Source organism: Mauremys mutica, chromosome 3 (genome assembly GCF_020497125.1).
Source record: "Mauremys mutica isolate MM-2020 ecotype Southern chromosome 3, ASM2049712v1, whole genome shotgun sequence".
NCBI classification, from domain to species: Eukaryota; Metazoa; Chordata; order Testudines; family Geoemydidae; genus Mauremys; species Mauremys mutica.
The window spans coordinates 60,259,221-60,286,155 of NC_059074.1; the positions used below are offsets into that span (position 1 = coordinate 60,259,221).

The following is a 26,935-nucleotide window of genomic DNA, read 5'->3' on the forward strand; positions in this document are numbered from 1 at the left end:
CTATCCCTCCCTCCAGGGCCCACCTCATCACTGTAGCATCTTAGAGCTAGTCTACACTAGACTGTAGCACTTCTGGGGAAGACGGTCTATGCCGATGGGAGAGAGCTCTCCTGTTGGCATAATAAATCCGCCTCCATGAGAGGTGGTAGCTATGTGGGTGGGAGAAGCTCTCCCGATGACATAGCGCTGTTCACACTGGTACTTAGGTTGGTATAACTACATTACTCGCAGGGAGGCCTTATTCACACCCCTGAGCGACGTAAGCTATACCAAAGCAAGTAGCACTGTAGACCTGGCCTATGCAACTTCCATGTTGTTTCAGAGTTCACTACTGATCCTCTCTTGCTCTAGTCAGGTTTCCTCCCTCCTTTTCCTCAACCCCATCTTCTTTTCCACCTCATTTAGTTCTTCCTCTTCTTCCTCCTTTTCTCCAGTTTTCTCTCCTCCCCTCCCCTATCTCTTGCTGCCTTTATTTTTTTAATTGTTTATGTAAAAACACTAAGTTGAGGCTGTGAAAAATGCTAAGTTTTATATTCAGCTCTGAAGGCCATGAGGTTAGAGGTCATTTGGAATGCAGAGGAAGAAGAATCCCTAGTCTTGGGCCAGCCACACTCTGTCTTCCATTCTCAGAAGTTTGACTCGAGAGGGTGTCAGTTTCATAGTTCTAGTGGAATGTATCTGTCATGCGAGATGACAGAGGAGAGAAAACTGGTTCCTTAGGTAGCTTGAACCAGTGTCATGCAGGACTTTAGAGAGGAGAACTGAGATCTTGACTTTGATGTGGTGCTGTAAAGGGAGCTAGTGCAGTAAACAGAATACCAGAGTGGCATGTTCTCTTGTTGCTGAGTAGACTGGCGGTAGCATGCTGGACCAATTACAAGCTTTTTGTGACTGGAACAGTCTTCCTTCCCATTCCACTCAGCACCATATCTTTCTTTCTTCAAAGTCTTCCTTAAAAATCCCCAATTCCACTCCCACCCCCTTTTCAAGCAATTCCTCTTCTCTTACTCTGATCATGCCAATTAATCCTTAATATCCTGTACACTGTTTAAAAACAATTGATTCAGGGTCTCAGTATTTGGGTCTTTTTGATTTGTGTTTGTATAGCTCAGGGATCAACAACCTTTAGCATGCAGCCCCATCAGGGAAATCCACTGGTGGGCCGGGACGGCTTGTTTACCTGCAGCATCTGCAGGTTCGGCCGATCGCAGCTCCCACTGGCCGCAGTTCGCTGTTCAAGGCCAATGGGGGCTGCGGGAAGCGGCACGGGCCGAGGGGCCCAGTCCATCACTGGGGCTCCTAGGCACATCCATAATACAAATAGTAAATCATCATCATCAATAATTCTCACAGCCCCTCATTCCAGAGCTATAGTGTCCTATATAGACTAAGTTCTTTAAGTTCTTACCTACTTTTATAAAGCTCCATGAAACCTCCCCAACTCTCCATCAGCCCCATTTCCCTTCTTCCCTTCACCTCTAAACTCATCAACACTGAATGAACCATTTACAACTGTTGCCTTGAGTTTCTTTTGTCCAACCCAGTCATGAATCCCTTCTACTTTTTCTAGTCTACTGAAACTGTTATCACTAAAGTCTCTAATAAGTCTTCACAGCCAAATCTCAGGGCCTCTTACTCCATCCTCATCTTCTTTGACCTAACATCTCTTCACCTCTCCCCTTCCTTCCATTCTTCCACCTGCACAAGCCCTACCACATTCTTCTCTCTGACTACTTTATACCTACCTCCTCTCGTTGCCCTTTCTTCCTTCACAAATCTTCCACTTGAAATCATTTTCCGTGTTCACCTCCTCTTTGTTTCTGGTATCATCTGTCCTAAACTGATCCTCCTTTTATTCCTGCCATCCTTTCCTCTCAGACCCCTTCCTTTCCCCCATTATGCTGGTTTTAATTCTGCTGACCTTCTTTCCAGTTGCTGTTCTTTCTCATAATGCTCCCTAGAAGCAGCATGTATGGATCACAGGATGACTATGAGCTGCCAGTGTGATGTGGCAGTGAAAAAGGCTAATGCAACCCTAAGATGCATCAGGCAAGGCATTTCCAGTAGAGATAGTGAAGTATTATTACCATTATACAAGGCATGGTGAGACCCAGAAGTGCTGACTTTCTGAGTTTGCGAGGGGTGCTCCACCCCTTCCCCCAAACCTGCCCCCCTCGCCCCGCCTCTTCCCACACCTGCTCTGCCCCACCCTTCCCACCCCATTCTGCCTCCTCTCCCTGCCTTTTCCTTCCCCCTCTCCTCCCTCTCGCCCCAAGCACCTCCTGCACACCGCTGAACCGGCAGGTGGGAGGGGGAGGAGCTGATCCATGGGGATGCTAAGCACCCACTGTTTTTTTCCATGGGTGCTCCAGCCCCGGAGAATCCACAGAGTCAGCACCTATAGTAAGACCTCACCTGGAATATTGTGTGCAGTTCTGGTCTCTCGTGTTTAAGAAAGATGGATTCAAACTGGAACAGATGCAGAGAAGGGCTACTAGGATGATCAGAGGAATGGAGAACCTACCTCATGAGAAGAGACATAAGGACTTGGCTTGTTTAGCCTAACAAAATGAAGAATGAGGGGAGATATGATTGCTTTCTATAAATACATTAGAGGGACAAACACTGGGGAGGGAGAGGAGTTATTTAAGGTAAGGGCCAATGTAGGCACAAGAACAAATGGATGTCAACTGGCCAATCATAGGTTTAGGCTTGATATTAGACAAAAGTTTCCAACCGTCAGAGGAGTGAAGTTCTGGAATAGTCTTCCAGGGGAAGTAGTGGGGGTAAAAAACCTAACTAGGTTTAAGACTGAGCTTGATAAGTTTATGGAGGAGATGGTATGATGAGATTGCCTACAATGGTATATGCCCATCTGCGACTGCTATTAGCAAATATCTCCAATGGCTGGAAATGGAGCAATAGATGGGGAGGGCTCTGAGTTACTACAGATCATTCTTTCCCATGTGTCTGGCTGGTGGGTCTTGCCCACATGCTCAGGGTCTAATTGATCGCCATATTTGAGTTCGGTAAGGAATTTTCCCCCAGATCAGATTGGCAGAGATTTCTGGGATGGGGGCGGGGGTTTGCTTTCCTCTGCTGCGTGGGGCACGGGTCACTTACTGGTTTGAATTACAGTAAATGGTAGATTTTCTGTAACTTGATGTCTTTAAATCAAGTGTTGAGAACTTCCAGTAACTCAGCCAGAGGTTATGGGCCTATTGCAGGAGTGAGTGGATGAGGGTCTGTGGCCTGTGATGTGCAGGCAGTCAGGCCAGATGATCATGGTGGTCCCTTCTGGCCTTAAATTCTATGAGTCTATAAATCTAGTGAACCAATTATGGGGCTGGTGGACAGAAACTCCTGCGTTCTAAGCCTAATAATAATTGTCAGTTTTGTCATTGTCTTTTATTTGACACATCAGTCTAGAAAGGCAAATAAAATGAGAGGGCGAAACACACAAAAATGTGGGTAAAACACAGCAGAAATTGCTGTTTTGCACCAATTAATCCAAAAAGTCAGAGTGACAGAAGTTCTGGGAGAGGGACGGATCTGACTTTCTGGTGAACAATGTAACAGAGATGAGGGCCATGAACAGAAAAGCTCGCTAAAGTAAAAGTTGAGACTCTTTACTTAGGAAACCAGAGTAACTCATATAGTTGTGTACAATGGCATAAGAATGACCTAAGATTTAGGAGAACAGTGAAAATCACCTGTGTGCAGAGAAGTGAGGCCAAAAAAAAACACCCTGAATTTTCCTAATAGTAGAACAATTGCTAATGTGCAATTGGAGTGCAATTTCTGGGGCTAATCCCACCTTCACTGAAGTCATTAATAACATTCCCATTGGCTACAATAGTCTAATATCAAGCCCTTCATTTTAGAAATTACTTTTCTACTTTTTGAAATTGTCATTTTACCTTTGCACTTTAATCTTAGCCATTTGTAATGTTATTTGCCTATACAATGAGTTTATATTAACTCTTTTAAAGATGTTTCTTAGAGTGCCATAACAGAAATACATGGCTTTATTTACTGAGGCTTTTTTTTTAGCAAACTTTCCAAAGAATGGCTTTCTACAGAATTTAGCAAAAATGAATTTTCAAGAACTGTGCAACATAAATCAGCGGCTGCTTCTGATCCCAGTTGAGACTAATAGATTTTAATAACTTCAACACTGAGTAATCCTGACTGTCACCACAATCTAATACACCATGTCACAACTGTCAGTAGGAAAGGCAGGAAAGGTATTTTCATTAATGTCCATTTCACTATCTGTGGATTTTTCCTGGAATGCAAAAGAGAAAACAGCTGTCCATTACATCAAAACCTCCACCACAGCATCTCTAATACTTTCTGTCCCCTTATTTTTTCAGTGTAATGAATCTAGGAAAAGTAGGTTACATGGATAAAATGTGTATTTGTATCTACAGCCAGTTTTTCTACTGCTTCTCAGCTAAAATTAGGAAACTTCCCAACTCATAGCTGTCTTCTGTGTCTGTGCTAGCATGTTTATAGGTGGCTGTGGAAGAAAATGGCTTCTCTGTACTTCCATCTGTATTTTATGATATTTCTAGTATGTAGTGTGACAAATTTGCCTTCACATATGCAACTCCTCTTGACTTCCATAGGTACAGACACTGGAAGTGTTGAGAGAACTTCTCCCCCACAACTTTGTACTATTCGGTTTGTCTTTCCTTTGAATAGCTGCAAGGTTCATGCATCTTCACCCATATCCCCCTCAAATTTTGTATCTGTTTTCCCCACTGTTGACTACTACAAATTCCATTAGCTTGTATATTGCTATTGTTTTTATATGTATACAGTGCCATAAGTATGAATGGTGCAAAGTCCCTTTCCTGAAAAGCTAAGAACCTAAAAATCACCAGTTCATCTGCAATGTGCAACAGTGGCTGACTGTTGTTATAAAAATAAATATCCAGTATTTGGCTACAGAAATGCTCTAAAATTAATATGGTCACAAGTGGAACAAATATGGTCTGCAAGTTACTTTGCTAGAGAGCTAACTTTTATTCAGAGACTAAAAGTACAAACTGCAAGTAGGAAACAGCTTATTTATATACTTTAAAAAAAGTTATTATTCAGATTCTGATTGGACTTACACCAGTGTAAATCTTGGGTAGCTCCAATGTCATCAAAGGAGTAGCACCAATGTAAACTCGTGTATGTGAGACCACTAATCAGACTAATACATTTATGGATTAGTTGTGCACTCGGGTCTAAATTACAACTTCCTGCATGAGCTTGCAGCAAGGAGCTCAGATGCCAGTGTAATCGACACAAAATGGTTCAGGGGTCCTTGGCCTGCCAGGTAGGGGGCAGCTACTTATCTAAACTGTTTGAAAGATATATTCATAGTGGAAGGCTCATTGTTAACTTTTGACTATAGAGAACAGATTGAAAATATTTTTAAGGTCTTTTCAAGTCACCACTTGAACTGGTATGCAATACCAGTATTTTTCTTATAGTTCCATCAGTTCTGCAAGGTTTTTGAATGCAAAATTAAAACCAACATGCTTGAACTGCAGAGCCTAAAGTCAGAGAGACAAGGTCTTTTATTGGACTAACTTCTGTTGGTGAGAGGGACAAGCTTTTGAGTTTACACACAGCTCTTCTTCAGGTACTAACACCTAAATCCATAATGCACCACATTAATAAGTGGTGCATAAGTAATATGTTAGCAGTGCTGAGCATCTGCCACTTCCATTGAAACTGTGCTTCTAGCCTGTCTGTTTGAGAAAAAAACTTTCTAAATGTGACCCTGATTCAGCTAAGGTTTCCCGGGGTGGTAGACAGCCTGAAAACATGACTAATAGAGCTGTTAATGAACAGATTTGTTTCAATTATGAGGTAATCATGAAAGACACCTATGCCAATTTTAATGTCAATATTGCTAGTTATTTCACTCCTGGTAGAGCTTGAGATTGTGAGTGGAGCTTGAGCTGAGTAACTTCCCTCCCCCACCTGACCCATGGAGTATTTAGAGTGATGGGTCTGCAGATGCAGTAAACTTGTTCAGAAATAATGCAACAGATCTCTTCTGCATAATAATTTTCTCTGAAGGCCTATAAAGTTGATTCTGATTTAGAAATAATCTGCAGTTGGAAGAGTAGCTGAAATACCACATGATGCTATTTTATATGCTCCCAGTAGTGACTATAAGATCTGACAGTTTTAAAGAATATCCAAGTGTGCAGATAGGGATTTGGATTATCCCAAACTCATGGCAAATAGCACATCATATTAGCCTCACAATATTTTTCTCATTGTTTTTGTGCAGCTAGATGTAGCTTTATGTTTTCTCATTATTTTAACATTTGTGGAACAGCCCTGTTTAAATCTGAGATCAGGATCACAAGCTTTACAACTCAGCTGAAATACATGCCTCACAAAAATCACACAATCCAGTCATTATCTTAAAGGTCAACTGAAACTGTAAAATAGAACTTGAAGAATGGGGGACCTCATGATCTTTTGATTTATTTAACGGTTTGGAATTGGCATTTGTTACTGTCAGGTGTTTTCATAATAGACTATCATTAAACTTGAACTACTTAATCTGCAATCCTAAAATGTTATCATATTGAGAGAAAAACTAAACTACTGTGGTCTTTTCTTCATTTTACTAGTGCTATAAAAATCAAAAGTATCTACAGATCTGAAGGGGATCATGGGTAAAACTCAACAACAGTCTCAAAACTCTAGCCCCTATTAGTACCCCCCTTGCTGTCTCGGCTATTTAAATAAAATGAAACAATTGAAAATGTTTAATAAAGAAAGGGCTTGGTGCTGGCTTCTCATGGGATAAGGAAGAGGAGAAACTTTAATAACAAAAGCAGGAAAAAAAAGGAGTTTGAAATCTGGTAACATCGATACTCCCGTTTTTGTTTCAAGACGGTTGTGCTTTTTATTACTTGCAGATCAGTTTTCTTTGCAGGTGATGTGGGCCCAGCATTACATCACCAGAAGAGCAGCCAGGAGTATCTTGATGCCAGGATGACTAAAGCAGAGAGGAATGTATTATCACAGACCTCTGAGAAACTTGCCAATACATTCCTTGCTGGGGGTGGTGCTCTGGGGGAGGAGGAGAGGAGACAATTTTGCATGAAGACTGAAAGAAAACTTTGTAGAGAATGATCTGGGGTCAGAATCCTGCTGTCTCCTCTGTGCAGATCTAATTATGGTCATGTACTTCAAAAAGAGGGTTTAACTAAAACCAGATTTAGCTGGGCATTGCTTAAGAAATACAGAATGAATTCTCAACCCTGTCTTGGAGGAAAATGCTAAATGCTTCTCTGTACTTGGAACATTGTCCCATTAGTTGCAGAGTGCAATTTGAGACTACAATGAGAAATGCAAACAGCCAATTCAAATCTTTATCACTTTAATGAAGTCTAGCATAAACATATGTGTGTGTAATTTATATATACATACATACATTAGTTCTGTTAGGCTGAAATATTGGTTTTCTATATTTACCGATAGGGAAGACATGGTATGTGTTCTGTTATAAGTGTTTTATCAGCCTGGCTTTGCGATGGTCATGTTACTCCCAAGTGTCAAAGCCATGAGTGAGGTACGCAGATCATCCCAACTATGTTCCAGTAAAACCCACATGCCATCCCACTCCATCATGTATTCTGTAAAATATATGCCATGTATATTACAGAAAAAGCTATCTTATGAATGTTTTAGAGGGCTTTCAGGGCTATTTCTTGTATTCTTCTGCAAGACTATGGGCTTGGTCCTGATCCTGAATCATTAACATCAATGCCGCTGACTTCAATGGGAGATGGATATTCCCTTATGAGTCCAGCCAAAGCAGGATTACAGGGAGATAAAATTGAAACCAATAAATGTAAACACTTCCACCACTGATGCAAAATAGATTTTCTGGGGCTAAAATTATCAGGGTTTTATGTCCAATCTCTCAGGCCTCTCCAGGACTTGTAGCAAGAGCAGTTTCATTGAGGATCTCTCCATTCCATTGTGCCCATTTCTAGCTCCGCAGGATCATTAGATAACAGACTTTAAAGTTGTGACAGTTTTATGTATGGACTGAACTGTGTGTGTCTTGGGCCTTGGGCAGATGTAATATTTTTTTTTTGGGTGGGGTGGGGGGTGAGGGGAATTAGACCACTCTGGAGGAGAAAGTGGACAATTTTCTGGTAGGTTGATTTTTAAGACATTGAAATGGCAGCTATTTGAAGCTGCTCAGGGGTCACAGATGTGTGAGCAAGTGAACAGAAGTTATAACTTAATTGTATACCTGTGTGCTTTATCATATGGCTATAACCTCAACCTGTCAGGGGCCTATGTCTCCACTGCCTTGCACCACGTGCAGTCAGAGTGCTTGTAAAACTCTCCTGCTGGCATAAATGAATGGAGAATTAGGATTTGGTCAAATTTTACCCTCACTTTGCATAGGTTCAAATCAGTGGAGAATCAGGCCCAGGGTGTTAGAATTGTTAATTGTGTTACACACTCTCTCTCTCTCACTCACCTATTTATTCATTTTTTGGCCTTGGAAGTGTAGAGGGGGATGCTAATACTCTATAACCTGTGTGGAGAGCTTACTCTTTAGTTAATATTTGCTAATTCTAATAGTGTGTTGTTTGCATTTGTTGCATGTTAGAAATTGCAAAATAAAAGAGAGAGGGGTTTCATAGAAGATTAGGGTTGGAAGAGACCTCAGGAGGTCATCTAGTCCAGCCCCCTGCTCAAAGTGGGACCAAACCCAACTAAATCATCCCAGCCAGGGCTTTGTCAAGCCAGGCTTTTAAAACCTCTAAGGATGGAGATTCCACCACCTCCTTAGGTAACCCATTCCAGTGCTTCACCACCTCCTAGTGTTTCACCAGATCCAAACCCTTTTATACTTTGGAGTAATTCAGATCTTAATCCAAACATGTTCGCTTAGATCTATTTCTGCTAAATGAATCTGAACAACATCACCTGACACAAATCTCTCTGAGCTTTACAGATTCAGATCTGAACCTGAACATTCAGGCTCAGGCCCATCTCTAAAGCCAATCTATCGTCTAGTTTTAAACAACACCCAGCATTGTAGTATCTCTATTCTCAGGCCCAGATCAAAGGCATTCCAGTGCCTAACACTCATTTGAATCAATGAGAGCTAGTTGACTAAATACCTTCAGGATCTGGGCCTCAGAGCCTCCCAAATGGTTAAAAAATCAAGAATACAAACAGCCAGTGGCCTAATTTATTTTCTCTATGTGCCTCTAGATAGTTGGGGTGAATTTTTTGTTTGTGTAGGTTTTCTTTCTTCCTTCCATCTCTCTCAGCTCCCTCTTCGATTACACTTTTTCTTGTTCTTCCTTCTTGTCTTCAGCTCTTTCTCCTCATCTTACAACTTTTCTCTTCTATGATGTTGTTAGTTGTGATTGTATGAAAACCAAGCAAAGGCGTGAGTTTTACCTTTCATTCTGAAGGCTATGACGTTGTGGTTGTGCTAATCTCAACTGGTAATGCTTTCCAAAGGCTTGCTCCTCTTGCCAAGAAAACCCTGTCTCCTCCTCTCATGGGTTTTACCTGTGAGGTTGACAACTTCATAAGTCCAGAGGAGCACTCCGACTGAGGGAAACTGCACAATGGAATCAGGCATTCTCTGTGACTGGATCTATTTTTGAGGACTGAGCTATTGCAACCTGCAGCATTGTGACTGAATCAGCGCGAGTTTGCAATGGTGCAGTGCTTCCACCCTAGCCATCCTGCTTTAGGTGCACACAGTGCTCCCTACAAGCATTGCAGGTTCTGGGATTTGTTTCACTGATCCCATAATTCCTAAGCCAGCTCCCAAGGAGCTGGGACCATGCTCACACCTGTAGATCATCACCAATCACCCCTGAGCCACTGACAGACTGACTCTGGAGTGGACCTAGAGGCACAAGCTTTATTATGAGAAGCATCACTGTCTATTAGTGGTGATGCCTGCAGAAGTGAGGGACTGGACTGTATTCTTTTCATTCATTTATTCAGTAGAATTATTCATTTCAGTTTTGCCATTAATGTTTTTTCAGTTAGTATTTTCCTGGTCTTTTGCTTTCTTTTGTAGCTGAACTAATGGCTTTCTTCTGTCCTGAGTAGAGAAATGGGAGTGATCCAACCTAGGGTCTGAAAGGAGGTCATCTCTATAGGGCACCCTCCATTTAGCATATCTAGTTTCTCCTGCCCCTCCCCCCCAGCACAGTGCAGTAGGACTTCCAGGATACGAAGCATTCCTTGAGGGGACAGTGAGGCAATGAATGGGTGCTGAGGCACCATGGGGAGTTACAAGAGAGTAATGGGATTGGGTGACAGCAATAGCCTTACTCTGCATTTTAGCTAATGACCCCTTCGTATGTTCGATCTCAGGAGCATGGGAAATGCTGAGGCAGTGGATGGACAGCAGTGGCACTCCCCAGTAGAGTGCACTGAAGGGTGTGCCTGCATTTGTCTGTTAACTAATCTTTGATTTTTGTCTTTTGTTTTCCAAGTGAATCTCCAGGGGACCAAAGAAAGAGTTTAAAGTTTGTAATAAAGTTGTAGTTTTCGTTATATTTTTATATCCTTCTTTGCTATCTGAGGGTTGGGACTAAGCAGAGCTGAGGGCAACAAGCCCTCTCTCTTGGCTATGCTAAGCCCTGCCCTGAGGAGAGGTTTGTGGGTGAATGGACAGAGCCAAGAACGGCCCCAGCTGCTCTCATGCGTGAATGCAGCCAGCTTGACAGGTGACAGAGCCAGTGCTCTCAGCTGTCAAAGCTGTGACTGAAGATGGGGAAGATCATTGTGGGACTGTGCTGAAAGGATCAATTGCAACCTTGCAGCTGCTACACCAGCCCTTCCTTTCTACAGTGGCCAATTCTATCCAAGACCCCATCCCAACTCCAACCAGACCCCATTTTGCCCGTCCCCAGCCATTCCTGTTCCCTCTGCACCCCACTTACCATTGATGTCTTTGAAAAGTGGGCCTGATGGCTTTCAGCCCTCTCCTTTCTTCCCAGGCTCTTTAGGGGGCCTTAGATTGCTGTTCTCCTCCACATTGGGACTTTAGGGTAGTTGGGGTGCCAGGCACAGGTTACTGCTCTTCCCACCAATTGAATTTTCTGCAGATAGTACTAGGCATTCTCCCCTAACCCTTGGGCTGGAGGGACTGGCAGTCTGCTCACTGCTCACTACAATGTGCAGAAATATTTGCAACTATACGAAGACTTCAGCCATGATTTAGCTGGAGAGATGACTGTTCCCTTCTCTGGCCACAGGAAAGGGGCTGCCTAGAATCCCACATCCACAGAAAACTTCATGAATGAAGAAGGGTTGGCCCTCACCTGGCACCTCATCTCCAGGAAGGCACAGTGTGGTGTGAGTGGCCATTTTGTGCTAATCACCCTATTAACCCTGAGAAGGTGGGAGGGGAATGAAGACTACCCCACTTCCCTACCCAAAGCCACCAAGTATGAGTGAGAAAGAAGAGATGAGTGACAGGGTGCTGAGCATGAATGGGACGGCAAGACAATACCACAAGGCTATGGAACTTGGATAGGCTAAAGGCTTTGCAGTAGGAGAGGACAACAGAAGGAGACTAAACAGAAGGTAAGGAGATTGTGAGGGAAGTGGCTTGGGAATAGGCCTGGATATAGCTAATACGTGAGAGGAAAGAAGGATGCCAATGGAAGTGCAAGGCCTGGATAGTTGGTTGAATGGAATGGTATCATCTGTACCTAACAGAAACTGGTGAATTTAGCAGGCCACCAGGCATCCTCCTGAAAGACAGCACAGACTGCAAACAGGATTAATTATATCTAATAATATACCTCATTTATGGAGACATTGAAACAAGAACAGACAATTAGTAAACTTTGCTAATCAGTAGAGGATAGAGAAGTACAGAACTGAACTGAAGGAGAGAATGAGGGTGGAGAAAATGGCGATAGAAGTGAGTAAGGGTAGAAAGATAGACTTGTGGTTAAGGTACAGGACTAGGAAACAAAATATGTGGTTTGTATTCCAATCTTTATAAGAACAAACTATAGAGATATTTACAAAACACAAAGACCACCATTTCTCTGGGAGCATCTTCCTTTGGAACTTCTGATTCCAACTCTTCCTAGTCTAGAGATGCCTTCTTATAGGATTTTTTTTCCCAGCATGCCTTTCTGGAGCTGGCTTTTTACATTTGGCAAAGTCAAACAGCTACAGCCCTTAGGGGTCATTTTGTGACTGGCTGCTGGTTGCTACAATTTCCTCTCCTTGACGGGTATGTTTTATACACTCCTGTTATGTTTTCCACCCAATGCTTTTTTTTTATTGAATACCTAAGCTATATAAGTACTATAGCATTATAAAGTAAATATTATAAATGAGGATTGGGAAGATGTAAGAACCAAGAGCCCTCTGATTGTTCTTAGAGTGTTTCCGACCTGTAGCTTTGGCAAGATGGTATGGGGCATGTGGTCTCTGAAAGGCAGCCCATAAAGCATGGGTTATGAAGGATTTGTAAAGTTCTTTGAAGAGGGAAAGAGCCATATAACTGCTAAGCATTATCATCTTTATGCCTGACTTGTAAGAAATGGACCTTCTACAGGATTGTTCTTTCTCTAGGTTTTCACTCTCCATTACCACTGCAGATACTGCATGTATAATAGGGTGAACAACAGCTTAACCTCAGCTCAACTTCTGCTTTCCCTTGCACAAAGAGGACTGGGTATTTGTTCAGTTCCTAGCACAGTGGGGCCTGGGCCTCTAAGAACTGCCATAATATAAATAATATAGATGATGTTGATGGTAAAATAAGAATGGTTAGGTGAAGAGAGAAGGAAAAATGCCTTTGGGAAGGTTGACTCCCCATTCAGTGTCTTAGACTGGATTGAACCTTGAGCTGAGGATGGGTTTTTCTTATCTCAACTTAATTTTCTTTCCTGTTACAAACCCTGTCTCTTGATGAAAAGACCTTGCTGACAGTTTCTGTGGGGTTTTGTGATTAATCATCTCACTAGTTTATCTTTCTCTCTGAATTTGTCCTTCCAAAGATATTACTTTCAGTTTTAAAAATATAAGAAATAAGCTATTTGAACTCAGGTTAGTCTGGATCCTGAATTCCTTGTGCACTCAAATCCTAAAGGATCTGTCCCCTGAAGGGTAAGAGTTGACACCATTTAAGTCTAAATTAATGAACAATTTCCACACCTCACTCATAATGCCACTATATAAAGCCATGGTACACACACATTTTGAATTCTGCATCAGGGGCGGCTCCAGACCCCAGCACGCCAAGTGCGTGCTTGGGGCGGCATGCCGCGGGGGGTGCTCTGCCGGTCGCCAGGAGGGCGGCAGGCGGCTCCAGTGGACCTCCCACAGGTGTGCCTGCGGAGGGTCCGCTAGTCCCGCGGCTCCGGTGGACCTCCTGCAGGCGTGCCTGCGGGAGGTCCACCAAAGCCGCAGGACCAGCAGACCGCGGCTCCGGTGGACCCTCCGCAGGCACGCCTGTGGGAGGTCCACCGGAGCTGCCTGCCGCCCTCCCGGCGAGCGGCAGAGTGCCCCCCATGGCATGCCGCCGTGCTTGGGGTGGCGAAATGTCTAGAGCCGCCCCTGTTCTGCATGCAGTTCTGATCCCCCCATCTAAAAAAGATATATTAGAAATGGAAAAAGTACAGAGGAGGGCAACAAAAATGATTAGGGGTATGGAACACCTCCTATACAAGGAGAGATTAAAAAGTTGTTGAGATTGTTCAGCTTGGAAAAGAGACAGCTAAATGAAGAGTAAGTGAATAAGGTGAAAGTCACATAACACAAGAACCACGGGTCACTCAAAGTAATTAATAAGTAGCAAGTTTTTAAAAAAAAACAAAAGGAAGTATTACTTTACACAATGCACAGTCAATCTGTGGAATTTATTGCTTGGGATGTTATGAAGGCCAAATGTATAACTGGGTTCAAAAAAGAGCTAGATGAGTTTATGGAGGTTAGGTCCATGAATGACTATTAGCCAAGATGGTCAGGGATACAGACCCATACTCTGGGTGTCCCGAAGCCTCTGACTGTCAGATGCTGGGACTGGATGACAGGAATTGGGTCCCTTGATGACTGCTCTGTTCTGTTCATTGCCTTTGAAAGATCTGGCATTGGCCGCTGTCAGAAGACAGCATACTGGGCTACATGGCCCATTGGTCTCATCCAGTATGGCCGTTTTTATGGTATCAGATTTCTCTTTTCACTCAACAGAAATCAAAGGGGCTTCAACAGGTGCAATTCTTGCCCTACAGCCCTTGCCCTTGTGACTGAGGCAAATGGTCTTGGCTATTCCCAAAGGATCAGCTTTCAATATATATTTAAATTCAGAATTTCCTTTTTATTGATGTTTTTGCACTAATCATAGAGCTTATAAAAGGAGGCACACAATGGAGCAGAGAGACTGAGAGAATGCACATGGAGATGGGCCTGGATGTAGTGCGTTAGTAACAGGAGACAGAACTCAACTCCAGATCACCAAAGAAAACAGCACAAGTCAGTAATGACCAATGGTTTATCACTTTAGGGCTGTTTAGTGGCCTATGTGAATTGAGCTGGTGATCTCAATTCAATTGGCAGTGAACAGGTGTACACATAATAAATACCTCTCACCCTTGAAGATGCTTTTCTAGGATAGGGATAAAGTGAGGTTGCAAGGAAACTCACACTGGTACTTTCAAACCATCCCTGATCGGTAGATAAAAAAAAAGGGCTTTAATCTCCAGGGCTGGTAGTGCTGCCAACTCTTATGATTTGATTGTGAGTCTCAGGATATTAGGTTTTTTTCTTAAATTCCTAGCTCCTTTAGCCATGTGACTATGTAAGAGTTCCAAAAACAACGTACAAAACCGCATTATTTGGACAACTCAAATTCATTGCTGGGATGGTGAGATGGCAATAACTGAGCTGGGTGATTTGTAGAAAGTAAATCAGATAAGATAATACTGCAACACTCTTATAATAATTTATTATTATAATATGTACTTCTATAGTGCTAAAGGCCTGATTCAAAGATCATTAAAGACAATGGGTAGCTTTCAATTAACTTCAATGGGCTTTGGATCAAACCCTTGTTTGTGTAGTCGCTAGGCATAAATATGTATCCTTACACACATGAAATCTCAGCATATATAAAAATAATTTATATACAAGCACCAAATGTGATAAGTGTAATACTCCTTAACTGGAAAAACAAGCCAACATAATTCTTGATATGCTGTGAAGGTGACAACATTTCACATCACTGGGTAAAATGCAGTAGGGTTGTGCTCTTTGAAGTTTGTCAATCAGCTCAGCAATGCAGGCAAGACATACATACTTTGTAGCTTCATGCATCATCTACAAAAAGATGGTCTTGAACCTCACTGAGGAAATAGGTAATAAATAATTTACTCAGTGAATCTGGCATCTTTCTTCCTGAGAATGTCTGTGGTAGCAGATGGGCAGGACTAGGCAATTTTTAGAAAACATTTCCTTCCTGGGACACACACGTTGCTTGAAGCATCGCTCTTCAATCAATTGTGAATTCACAGCCCTGAATGTGAAGAGTGCAATCAACTTCTTCTCACTTCTGTGCCAAGGCTGTAGAATGTGGGTTTGGAAACCATGTCCTCCTGCTGTGCTAAACAGTGTTCCATTCCATAGGAAACCTATCACCTCGGGTTCAGCATGCCAGATAAAAATTCAGTCAATGTAAATAAAATTGGATCACTCAAGTTTCCAGAAGATGAACACAAATTGGGCACTGGTGTGGCCAAAGCAAATTCATTTTAAAATTCGAGTGCATACTCACAGAAATGTCTGGCGGGATCTCTCATCTCTGGACCTGAACAATGTTGTTAGTACAATGCGATCACAGTGACATTTTACAAACAAACACTTTGCATGGGCAATAGATGTATCATATAAAAAAACATTTCACTTCTTAACTGAGGAAGTGTCTGGATGTTGAGGATATGCTACATAGTAACTCTAGTGCTCACCTTTCACGCTCCTGCTCCAAGAGGTTGGTAAAGTCATCGCTCTTGTTCATGTAATCTGTATGTTTATGCTTCTCATTTTCCAGCTCATAAACTGTGCGCCGATGGCACTTCTCGGCCAAGAGGAGCTGTTCCAACATACGTCGATATGTCTCTTTCTGCTTTTCTTCCAGTCTGTCCAGCTGAATAGTTGAAAAGGAGAATGGACTGTTTGAAAGGTTTCATTCACTGACATTGGCTGATTAACTAACCAAAGAAACTGTATTTAATAAATGCCAGTTCAGTAATTTTACGTCTTGGATTTTACATAAAGCAGCGGCTAGGAACCAGAGTAATTGTTCTGTGAAAAAAATGATTTCTTTATACAGTATATTTATATTAAACATTTGCATAGCTCCCAGATGTATGAAGAACAGAATCTGACACCATTGTATAATACTTTTGCAGGACTGAGTGCTTCCTGTGGCACGGTGCTGAGAACCTTCAATTCCTACCAACTGGAAGAGGAATTGAGGGTGTTCAGTGCCTCCCGGGAGGCAGGTCTGAGACAATGAACAGACAAGGTGTTCAGCCTCTCCTGTCAGGTAATGTGTCCTCAAGCCTGTTAAGGTCAATGGCAATTGAGGGCTCCCGTCAGAACAAAAGAGGGTGGATCCTATGTACAAATTAAGATGCCTAATGTTACTTGTTAGACACCTACATCCTGAATTCAAATGGCTAGATGGGCATTTAGATACCTAAACATGGGGTTTGGCACTTAAGTTGCATGCCTAACGCAGAAAATTTGGGTGCACATCTGTGACTTGCATAGATAGTCGCAGCTGCCATTCATTTGATTGATGAAAAATAAAATCTAAATTAGCTAGAGTCAGTGTGGATTCTTTTTATAATACATTTCTGGTTACTGTTCAGTTTAGACTTTTTTTCTCTTCCTCTTCTTTTACAATTTATCTCATTACTTTATTAGGAATGGTTTATATTTTTTAATTGGTCTAATTTTATTATTAATTATATTGTTATTATTTATTATTGTATTATTATTATTCCAGCTATTTTTCAAACACTAGTTTTCAGGTACATGTTTAAAAAGTTGCTAGGAAAACACAATACCAAACATTGCTATTCACGCTTCTACCTTCAGTGTTTTATTGGGGAGAGGGCAGTTGAATCTGAGTTCTCATTCAGTTTGTAACAAACTTCCCACTCGGCTAGACCCACACAGGACCTTTCTGATTATGTGCCTCCAACAAAAATATCACTAGGTACTGCTCTGATCACACTCAGCCCACCCATTGTGGGAATCATGTCTTCTATAGCCAGGGGTGGCCAAGCTAGTTGCTATTTTATGGTATCCCTGTAATGGGCTAAAGGAAAGAGGAGAACAGGATTGCAGCCCTTTTGAAACAACTCTAGATGATAAACAGGAGAGTCTGAGGTGCTCGTTAAACTTCACAAAGGAGAGAGCCTGGCATCAGCTGCATTCTCATCTGGACAATGGACCTTTTGAAGCCAGAAAATATTGTAAATGCGGTATTTTTATACCAACCGTCTTCTAATAAACTCCTTGCTGTACAAGTCTTACAAAGAACAAAGAGTCCTTCCCAAACCAAGGGACTCCATGGACACAGTGCCTATTACAAAAGAGTCTTGTTAAGCATTTTTAGCATTGTTCAAAGTGAATATTTAATGTATCCTCCTGAATGCTACAATCTGTTTTCCCTGCTTACTTGCCTCACAAATATTCCAGAAGATGTCACATTAAAAGAACGCAGTGTATTTTAAATTGTCTCCTACTAGACACAATTAATATGAATTGTACTGTGTTCTACCCAGAGAGTCCTTGAAAAATTGTACATACATTGTGGCATATTATACATTTTTTGGCTGGCAGTTATCAGTGCTACTTTTTTGATATGTGGGTAGAGTTCATCAGCTGCACCATTCCTATTCTGGTACTAAGCAATAAAGTGGCTGCATGCATCCTAAGACTTTTGGGTGTTCTGTGACTCACTTTTTTCCTATCTGAATCAAATGTTGGCATGAGTTAACATGGGGATCTCTTGGCCAATTCTTATGAATACCTAGCCTCATAATTTGCACTGGACACCTTTAGTATGGTGAGGAGATCTCAGATACAATATAAGTGTGTTTACAGTATGTCCTGATCCTTCTTTACATTTTTTTAAACATAACCAATCACCCAGGCATGTTGAATCAGATTGATCACTCTGTTGACTCTAAATTCTGGAAAGATGTCATCTAATACAGTGGGTTGTTCAACCATTGTACCATTATTACTGTAATTATTGTACCAATATTACTGATGTACCGGTATTTAGAAAAAGTAGAAGAGATTAACCAAAACCCTAGGGATGCTAGTCTTTACCTTAATAACTGATCTCAAAGATGGTCTTTTTTACCTTAAGAATGTGCTCTGTGGTCAGTTTTGGCTTCATCCTGTAGATATTAAGACCTTTTTCTAGTCTCCTACCTATTCTACACTGGTATAGCTCCATAGACTTCAAACCAAGGATCAAATGCTATAGGTCTAATTTAGAGCCTGATCTTGCTCCCTATGAGCCTGATTCTTCACACTGTTACACCATTTTAATGCTGGTGTAACTTTGTTGACTTCAATGGCATTACACCGGCATAAAATCAGTGTTATAACAGAGAATGAGGCTGACTGATGCCATTGGGTGCAGGATTGGGCCCACAGTCATCATATTTGCAAAATGACTGCTGAAGACAAACTTTCTAAGGACTGAGTAAAGACTACAGGATTTGGTCCCTAGACTTAACTTCTTCACCTGATGCAATGATCCAGGCTCATGAAAACTGGGGTGGGAGGGAAATTTCTTTTGCATGTGGATTGACTTCAGTGGAGTAATTAATTTACACTGGTGTGAGTAAGCTAGTCTTCTCATCCTAACTGCTCGCTTGATGATACTCTAACAGGAGACACACTGTCAAGAGCACTTATCACTACATATTTGTAGAAGCAGCAAAGAATCCTGTGGCACCTTATAGACTAACAGACGTTTTGCAGCATGAGCTTTCGTGGGTGAATACCCACTTCTTCGGATGCAAGTAGTGGAAATTTCCAGGGACAGGTATATATAAGCAAGCAAGAAGCAAGCTAGAGATAACGAGGTTAGATCAATCAGGGAGGATGAGGCCCTGTTCTAGCAGTTGAGGTGTGAAAACCAAGGGAGGAGAAACTGGTTCTGTAATTGGCAAGCCATTCACAGTCTTTGTTTAGTCCTGAGCTGATGGTGTCAAATTTGCAGATGAACTGGAGCTCAGCAGTTTCTCTTTGAAGTCTGGTCCTGCAGTTTTTTTGCTGCAGGATGGCCACCTTAAGATCTGCTACTGTGTGGCCAGGGAGGTTGAAGTGTTCTCCTACAGGTTTTTGTATATTGCCATTCCTAATGTCTGATTTGTGTCCATTTATCCTTTTCCTTAGAGAAATTTTTGTACCTATTAATGGAAAGGAATTTAAAATGTAGAGTCAAAATATAACCATTCACCATCCTGGGTGGGTTTGTTTTTGCTTAACTGCTTCAAGTTCACTACTTAGGGGAGCAGGGAAGGAGAGCAAAGTCCCCCAAGGAACATGAGAGGCTTTTGTTTTTGCATTCAGAGCCAATGCTATTATCACGGGGAACATGCTTTGATGATTTTGTAACAAGGAAATATTCACCTTCCCTTCAATTCCTTTTATTTGCGTGAGCAGTGAACCCTGCATTTGGCTCTTGCTTTGTGAAATGACCGCAAGGTAAATGGGCACAGTCTATTCATCATGACTTGCTCTATTCATCCTTTCTTGGGGAATTGGATAAGTTATTACCTCTGAAATGGGTTTCTCATAGACATCTTCCCCTACGGATTTTTCTTGGGCAAGGATGGCATCCCTATGCAATACTCGCAACACGTTGTCTGGAGCTGCTGATCCATAGTGGGCCTCTAAAACTTCAGGTTTGGTTTTCTCTGTCTTCAGCATGTGGATGACATCTTCTCTAGCCTGTGGGATTTCAATTCAATATAATTAGACAACCTACAATCAACAGGCAAACCACACTTGTATTACTACAACTACAGTGTGCGTATATAGTACACACACAGAGTACATTGGGGGAGAATGAAAAGAATATTAAGATTGCAAAATCAAGCAGGTGGGAAATGCCAGAATAAAGATTGCCTCTGTAATCTTAATTTGATCCCTTGTGGGTATGAATTATGATAATCTTTCCCAGCATCACATATGAAGTCTATGACATTCAGGGGTAAAACCTAGCTCTCCTGGGTCCCAGTCTAGGCCCTTAACCAGAATAGAACATCCTTGTTCTTCTTATTACCTCCTGCCTCATTCACTGTCCATCCTGTGCACTGGATGAGGCAGGTGTCTGGTAGACAAAGAATGTATGATCATGTAATTAAACTACACCATACAGCACACACAAGGGGGCTGAATTAAGATTTCATGGGCAACTGTAATTCTGTCATTTCCTAAATAGTGAATGTTTGACTTTGCAACCATAATGTTCTTTTAAAGTAATTATTGTACGTACATTTCTAGGTTTTTTAGAAAAGGGAACTGGAAAAATAAAATACATGGAACCATATTAATTGCCACATGGATCAGCAGTAGGGTTTGAATCAAGGACTTCTATATTCATAGCATGGATCTCAAAAGCTTGAGCTAAGAGAGTTACTAGTAGGGCTGTTAACATCTATGTGGACCAGACACTAGAGGGGGACACAGCACACACTTTGACAGTGGCTTACCTAATTATTTGCTAGACAACAGAGGAAATTTAGGAGTTTATTCCTGGCTCCGGATGGGAGTTTGTTCTTCTGGTTACAAATAGCAGAACCAAGCACATCGATTTGACATGCTGTGGTTCTGCCATATCAGAAACCGAGGTCGGTTCCCAACTCTGTCTGAAGTGACTTTGTGCAATACCTGTTGCCCCATTGGTAAAATGGGGGAATGACACTTGCCTGCCTCTTAATGTGGGGTTATGAAGCCTTGCTCAATAAGAAGGGTTGTGAATTCCACAGAATTACAGTCAGTAAGTAGGGAAGAACTCATGCTTTCCTACTGGCTCTCTCCTTTCCTTAGGTCAAAGAGGCTCCATGTAATGCTCAATCTGTGCGGAGCTGGGAAGCCATTTCAGTGCACATGGAAGGTTCAGAGGTTTTAACAGCAAACTTCTATAAAGCTCTAAACACACAAATGGTGATTTTCAAAGGCTTATAACTTGGCCAAATCTGGGTGTGTTTTCATGGGGACAGCAAAGGTACCTCTCTGTCCCCAGGACTATCACTCTGCAAATTTTACCATGGAGGCACTAGAGCTCTTCAAAGAAAAGGCTTTTAACATTAGCAAAACTAGCTCTTTTCCCCAAACTTAATTCTTGAAAATGGCTGAGCCACTTCTACTGTCACTTAAAAATTGAGCCTGCGGCAGAGAGTAAGCAGCCCACACGAGAATGTTAACAGTTAAAAACAACTAAGAACAGGGGCTTCTAATGGAAAATATTAGGCAACCAGACATTGCAACTGTCTCTTCCTGTAATATAGAGAATACATGATAGAGGAGTATAAATATTTTTATCAGCATGAGTCTGAGGAAGCCACATTACTCATGAGCGACAAAATGAGTTATACAGGTCAACCCCAACTTATGACAATAAAATCTGTACACTACAATCCATCATATACTCTATATAAGATACTGATAGTACATGAAAAAAGTTATTGTAGGAATGCTTTAGAGATGTTCAAGAAAATTTATTGTCACTATTTTTCATACTCTCACTGTAACAGTAGGTACATTAGTTATCATGAGTTCAGTGTTTCTGGGCTCAGAGGAAGCCATAAAACCCTCTAAAAGTGGAAGGAGACAGTTTCTCTATTTATATAAATGTCACAATTTTCAAATCCATTCTCTTGGGCCCTTCCAAAGGAAGAAGTGAGTATTGGATCCCACAGAAAAGCAGAAAGCACTACAAGGCTGTGAGATATTGGATTGTTCATTTGTGATGTTCTGCCCTCTACTACAGGACTGAACATAATTTGAGGGGGGAAACAAATAAATATTTCTCTGAGAGGTTGATTTTATTTCATATATAATGACAACTCATTGAAGATGTTTTTGGAATGTTAAAAAGTTCAAAGGAGGATGGGACGATGGATGGACAGGGGACAGATGAGTTGCTCAAAGATATATGATATTAGTTCTTCACATAGTTCTATGATTTTTCACATGGATATCACCATATGTATATATATTTACAAGATGTGATATATGTCCATGGCGTATGTACTGTATATTACCTTGTATATATGTGTGTATAAATGAATAAATGTGTGTGTAGATATAATATGCTCATTGTTCATATCCTCATCTTGTCAGGGGTATCAGCTAGTTCACCAAGTACTGTTTCCTTGTATGTTACCATGGACTTATGATAACAATTTATGAAAAGCAAACTAGCAAACAGATACTCCACTGAGGTTGCTAGGAAGCATCAGAGCAAAAATAGGTCTGTGCTAATAATAAACTGAACACAATTTGCTTTTATCTGGTAAGACACAAATCCAGGAGTGGGAGGATTCTGAAGTGCAACTGCTCTTAAATCTTAATGGGCTACAGGGTCACAGATAATACTGTAGCTTTCAGGAGTTCTCAGGATTTCAGTTAGTCTCCCTAAAAATTCCTCATAATGATTGCATGGGGAATTGGCTAAAATAGCTGGCCTGTGAAATTAATGATTTCATGCTTCCTCCAAATGACTAATTTTCCACTTAAACAACAAGACTAGCCCTCACGTTGCTGTTTTGTTTCAAGGTATAGTGATAAAGTATATAATTAAAATAAACTGTAGGATGCAGGCCATTTTCAGATAGCAAGCCAAATAGTCCTGTTGGGAAAGAGCTGGGTTGCCTGGGGCCACATGCTTGGGTTAAAAAAAGAAGAAAAAAGAACTGAGGCAGAATCTCCACTGTGAAGTACTTTTGTTGAAGTGCTTTTTGGCTATGTCTTCACTACAAAGGTTCACTGACATTCCTATAACACTAGAGCATGTGCATATTTGGCCGCTTTTCTTGTTGCCGCACATCGCAACCACAAGTGGTTGCATCAGCAGAAGATGCATTGCACTGTGTGTGGACATCCCACTATCTTCTGTACCACTGTCCGATATAATGCTTGTGGGACATTTTGCAGTGCATTTTGGGATAACAGCATAGCGCTCAGATTTGTGGGAGCTCCCCCATAATTTCATCCCATAATTTTCAAGCCATTTTTAAAAATTCCCACAGTTCCTCATGCCACTTTTCTCTGTCTATCATGTCACCAAAAGAAACATGAATCCTGAACAGCTCAGGGGAATTTTCAAGTCTGTTTTAGAAATGCAGTGCACATTTCTTCTGAATTTGTGGAACTTCAGCTACCAACTGTAGTGCTGCAATGAAGATCAGACAATTGAGGAGGGGTAATGTATAATGTAGACAGTGAATTAAAACTGAGGGTGTTGCAGGCATTTGCTGACCAGCTCCACACACTGGAGTGGTGCTTCTATGCTGGAGAAAGGAGCACTGAATGGTGGGATCACACTGTGATGCAGATTTGGGGTGACCAGCTGTAGCTGCAGAACTTTCGGATGCAGATGGCCACTTTCTTGGATCTGTGTGTTGAGCTCACCTCAGCCCTCTAGCACAGAGACATTAGAATGAGAGCTGCTTTGACAGTGGAAAAGCTGGTGGCAATTGCACTCTGGAAACTAGCAACTCTGGTTGGTAGGTAATCACTTCGGTGTTGGAAAATACAGTGGAGTGGTTGTCAGAAAGGTGTCCAAGGACATAAGTACCTCTTGATATGCAGACATGTGAATCTGGGCAATGCGCAGAAAATAGATGAGGGATTTGAAGCCTCCCGAACTATAGTGGGACAATAGATGGGACACACATCTCAATTATGGCCAACAGAGACTCTATCATCCCAGCTGCTGGGTATTTTCTTTTATGTTTCCTGTTTGTTTAAGAATACAATGTTACTTAATATAAAACACATGCTAGGGCACAGGCACAAGGAAGGGATTTCAGATTGGAAGTAAACTTGCATATAAAACCACAGACTGCAGTCTCTAGTGGTTTTTGGTGGAATGAATGGGGTTTTCTGGCACTAGAAAACTATTTCTCAACTCCATTCCCCTTGCCACTGCGATAAGTGGGAACATTCAGACATATGAGATGATCAGATATTACAACAATTTCTAGTCAATGGAGATATATTTTTAAAAGTTTGAGATTATTCAGACAAGAGGTTAAGAATCACTGTAAGGAACTTAGAAAATGGATGAGTTTTCACTTTTAGAAAATCACTTTACCTTTTAAATTCACTCATAACTTTAAATTGTTTGATATGAAAACTCCAAACCAATTATATATGCTATTCAGATCATCTGTTCTTTAAAGCTGGTGCCATAGCTAATCTTCCTTTATGTCTGTACAGTGCCTACCATGTTACTGATGCACTAGCAGTAGTTTTCAAGGTGAACTAGCACACAAGTTACTTTTACCTAGTTAGAATGGAAAGGTTTTTAGTTACTAACAGTTTTTGTTTCACCAGGGAGCCATGTGAGGGGCTCTGTGTGTGAACTTTTGAGAGGAGGCTTATGAATGTTACAAACTTAGTTCCACCTAATCTGAATTTAAGGCCTAAATTTACAAAATAAACGAGCCATTGCATTTGGGTGCCTCCATTTTTGGGTGCCCAACCTGAGAATTCTTATACCTGGTTTTCATACTATAAGAATAAAGGGCTACCCAGTAAAAATTAGAGGCAGTACAATTTTAAACTGATAAAATTAAATAATTTTTATACAATCTACAACTAGCATGTGGAACTCGTTGCCACAAGATATTAAGTCCAAGATCTTACAGGAGTAAAAAAAAAATTGGCCATTTATAGATAATAAGAACATCCACAGTTACATTAGAAAGGATAAATATATAAGGGATATAAACCCTCATGCTTGAGAGCCTAAGGCCTGGTCTACACTAGGACTTTAATTCGAATTTATCAGCGTTAATTCGAACTAACCGCTCAACCGTCCACACCAGGAAGCCATTTAATTCGAACTAGAGGGCTCTTTAGTTCGAATTTGGTACTCCACCCCGGCAGGTGGAGTAACGCTAAATTCGACATGGCTAGCTCGAATTAGGCTAGGTGTGGATGCAAATCGAACTTAGTAGCTCCGGGACCTATCCCACACTGCACCACTCTGTTGACGCTCTGGACAGCAGTCCGAGCTTGGATTCTCTGCCCAGCCACACAGGAAATGACCCGCGAAAATTTGAATTCATTTTCCTGTCTGGGCACTTTGAATCTGACGTTCTGGTTGCACATCGGTGCGAGCTCCGCAGCACCTGCCACGATGCAGAGCTCTCCAGCAGAGGAGTCCGGGCAATCCCAGAATAGAAAGAGGTCCCCAGCATGGACTGACAGGGAAGTCATGGATCTGATCGCTGTGTGGGGCGAGGAGTCTGTGCTCTCGGAGCTGCGCTCCAGCAAGCGGAATGTGAAGACCTTCGAGAAGGTCTCGAAAGCCATGAAAGAGAAAGGATACAGCTGGGATGCGATGCAGTGCCGCGTGAAAGTCAAGGACCTAAGACAAGGGTATCAAAAAGTCAGAGCGGCAAACGGACGCTCGGGAGCACAGCCCCAGACATGCCGCTTCTACGAGGCACTGCATGCCATTCTAGGTGGGTCTGCCACCACTGTCCCACCAGTGACGGTGGACTCCGAGGACGGAATAGTGTACCGGGACAGTTCCTCCTCGATGTTCGCCGATGGGGAAGCTGAGGAAGGGTCTTTTGAGGACGGCGCAGGTGACAGCGAACACACTCCCGCTTTCCCTGACAGCCAGGATCTCTTCATCACCCTCACAGAGATCCCCTACCAACCCTCCCCTGCCGTTAACCCGGACTCGGAATCAGGGGAAGGATCAGGCGGTAAGTGCTACACACGTATAAACATTTATTTTTTGTAACATTGTTATAGAAAAAATAGAAACTGTATTTACAAAATTCTAAATATTAAACTATATAAAGAGAAGGTCCACACAAATGGGGATAGAAAAATAATCCTCTAGCGACATTTCCATGAAGGTGTCACTCAGTTCCTCGCAAAGCCTCCGCATGAGGTTCGTCGGAAGAGGTGCCTTGTTGGGCGCTCCATGGAAGCAGACTCTTCCACGCCAGGACATCCGAATATAGAGTGGAACCATTGCCTCGACTAGCATTGCTGCATATGGTCCTGGTCTGTGCAGTGCGTCCCGTAACATCCTGTCTTTCTGGGCACGAGTGACCCGCCTCAGGGTGATCTCGTTCTGCAAATACTGCATCTAAGTAGGGCAATTAGTGTAGTGTTACTATTGTTAATGGTTTACAATTAGGTTGCATAACAATGACCCTCGACTAACAGCCACGTGCGAGAGGCCACAGAGAACAAGCATCCATTGATCGTTCCCGTGCACTGGCGGGAGGGGCTGCAAAAGGCTCATCCTTTCTGCTTTGCACATTTCCTTTAGCAGGAGAGCACAGCTAACCACTAACTGATAAGCAGTATGTACTGTAAGGCTTACCAGGACTTTGTGCAAGAGGGATGCAGCTGTCTCCTCGCTTGTGCGCTGTCCAGTGCAATGGCTCCGCCAATGAGAGCGTATTCCGAAATCTCGGACTAGTTCTGAGATCTCCTGAGACTTGGTTCCCTCTTTGGTCTTGTTAACTGAAACTGACTAGACTGTGTTTACTGTTGGCAAACATGTATGTGTTCAAGGAAATCACCTACTTTTTCGCATCACACAGCTTCGGCTCTTTCCCGGACTGCCCCGGCATCCCCCTCGCAGAGGCTGGCT

General features: G+C 42.0%; 1 protein-coding gene across 8 annotated transcripts in view; it reads right to left on the reverse strand.

The window, feature by feature from the left end:
- Positions 1 to 26,935, reverse strand: part of FILIP1 (filamin A interacting protein 1) — a 200,255-nt gene that overhangs the window by 39,996 nt on the left and 133,324 nt on the right. For all 8 annotated transcript variants that reach the window (XM_045010851.1, XM_045010846.1, XM_045010844.1 and 5 more), the window contains 2 exons: positions 19,858 to 20,031; positions 16,011 to 16,189 (listed from right to left, as the gene is read on the reverse strand). In XM_045010851.1, the coding sequence (XP_044866786.1) occupies positions 16,011 to 16,189; positions 19,858 to 20,031 (353 nt within the window). The remainder of the gene's footprint in view (positions 1 to 16,010; positions 16,190 to 19,857; positions 20,032 to 26,935) is intronic.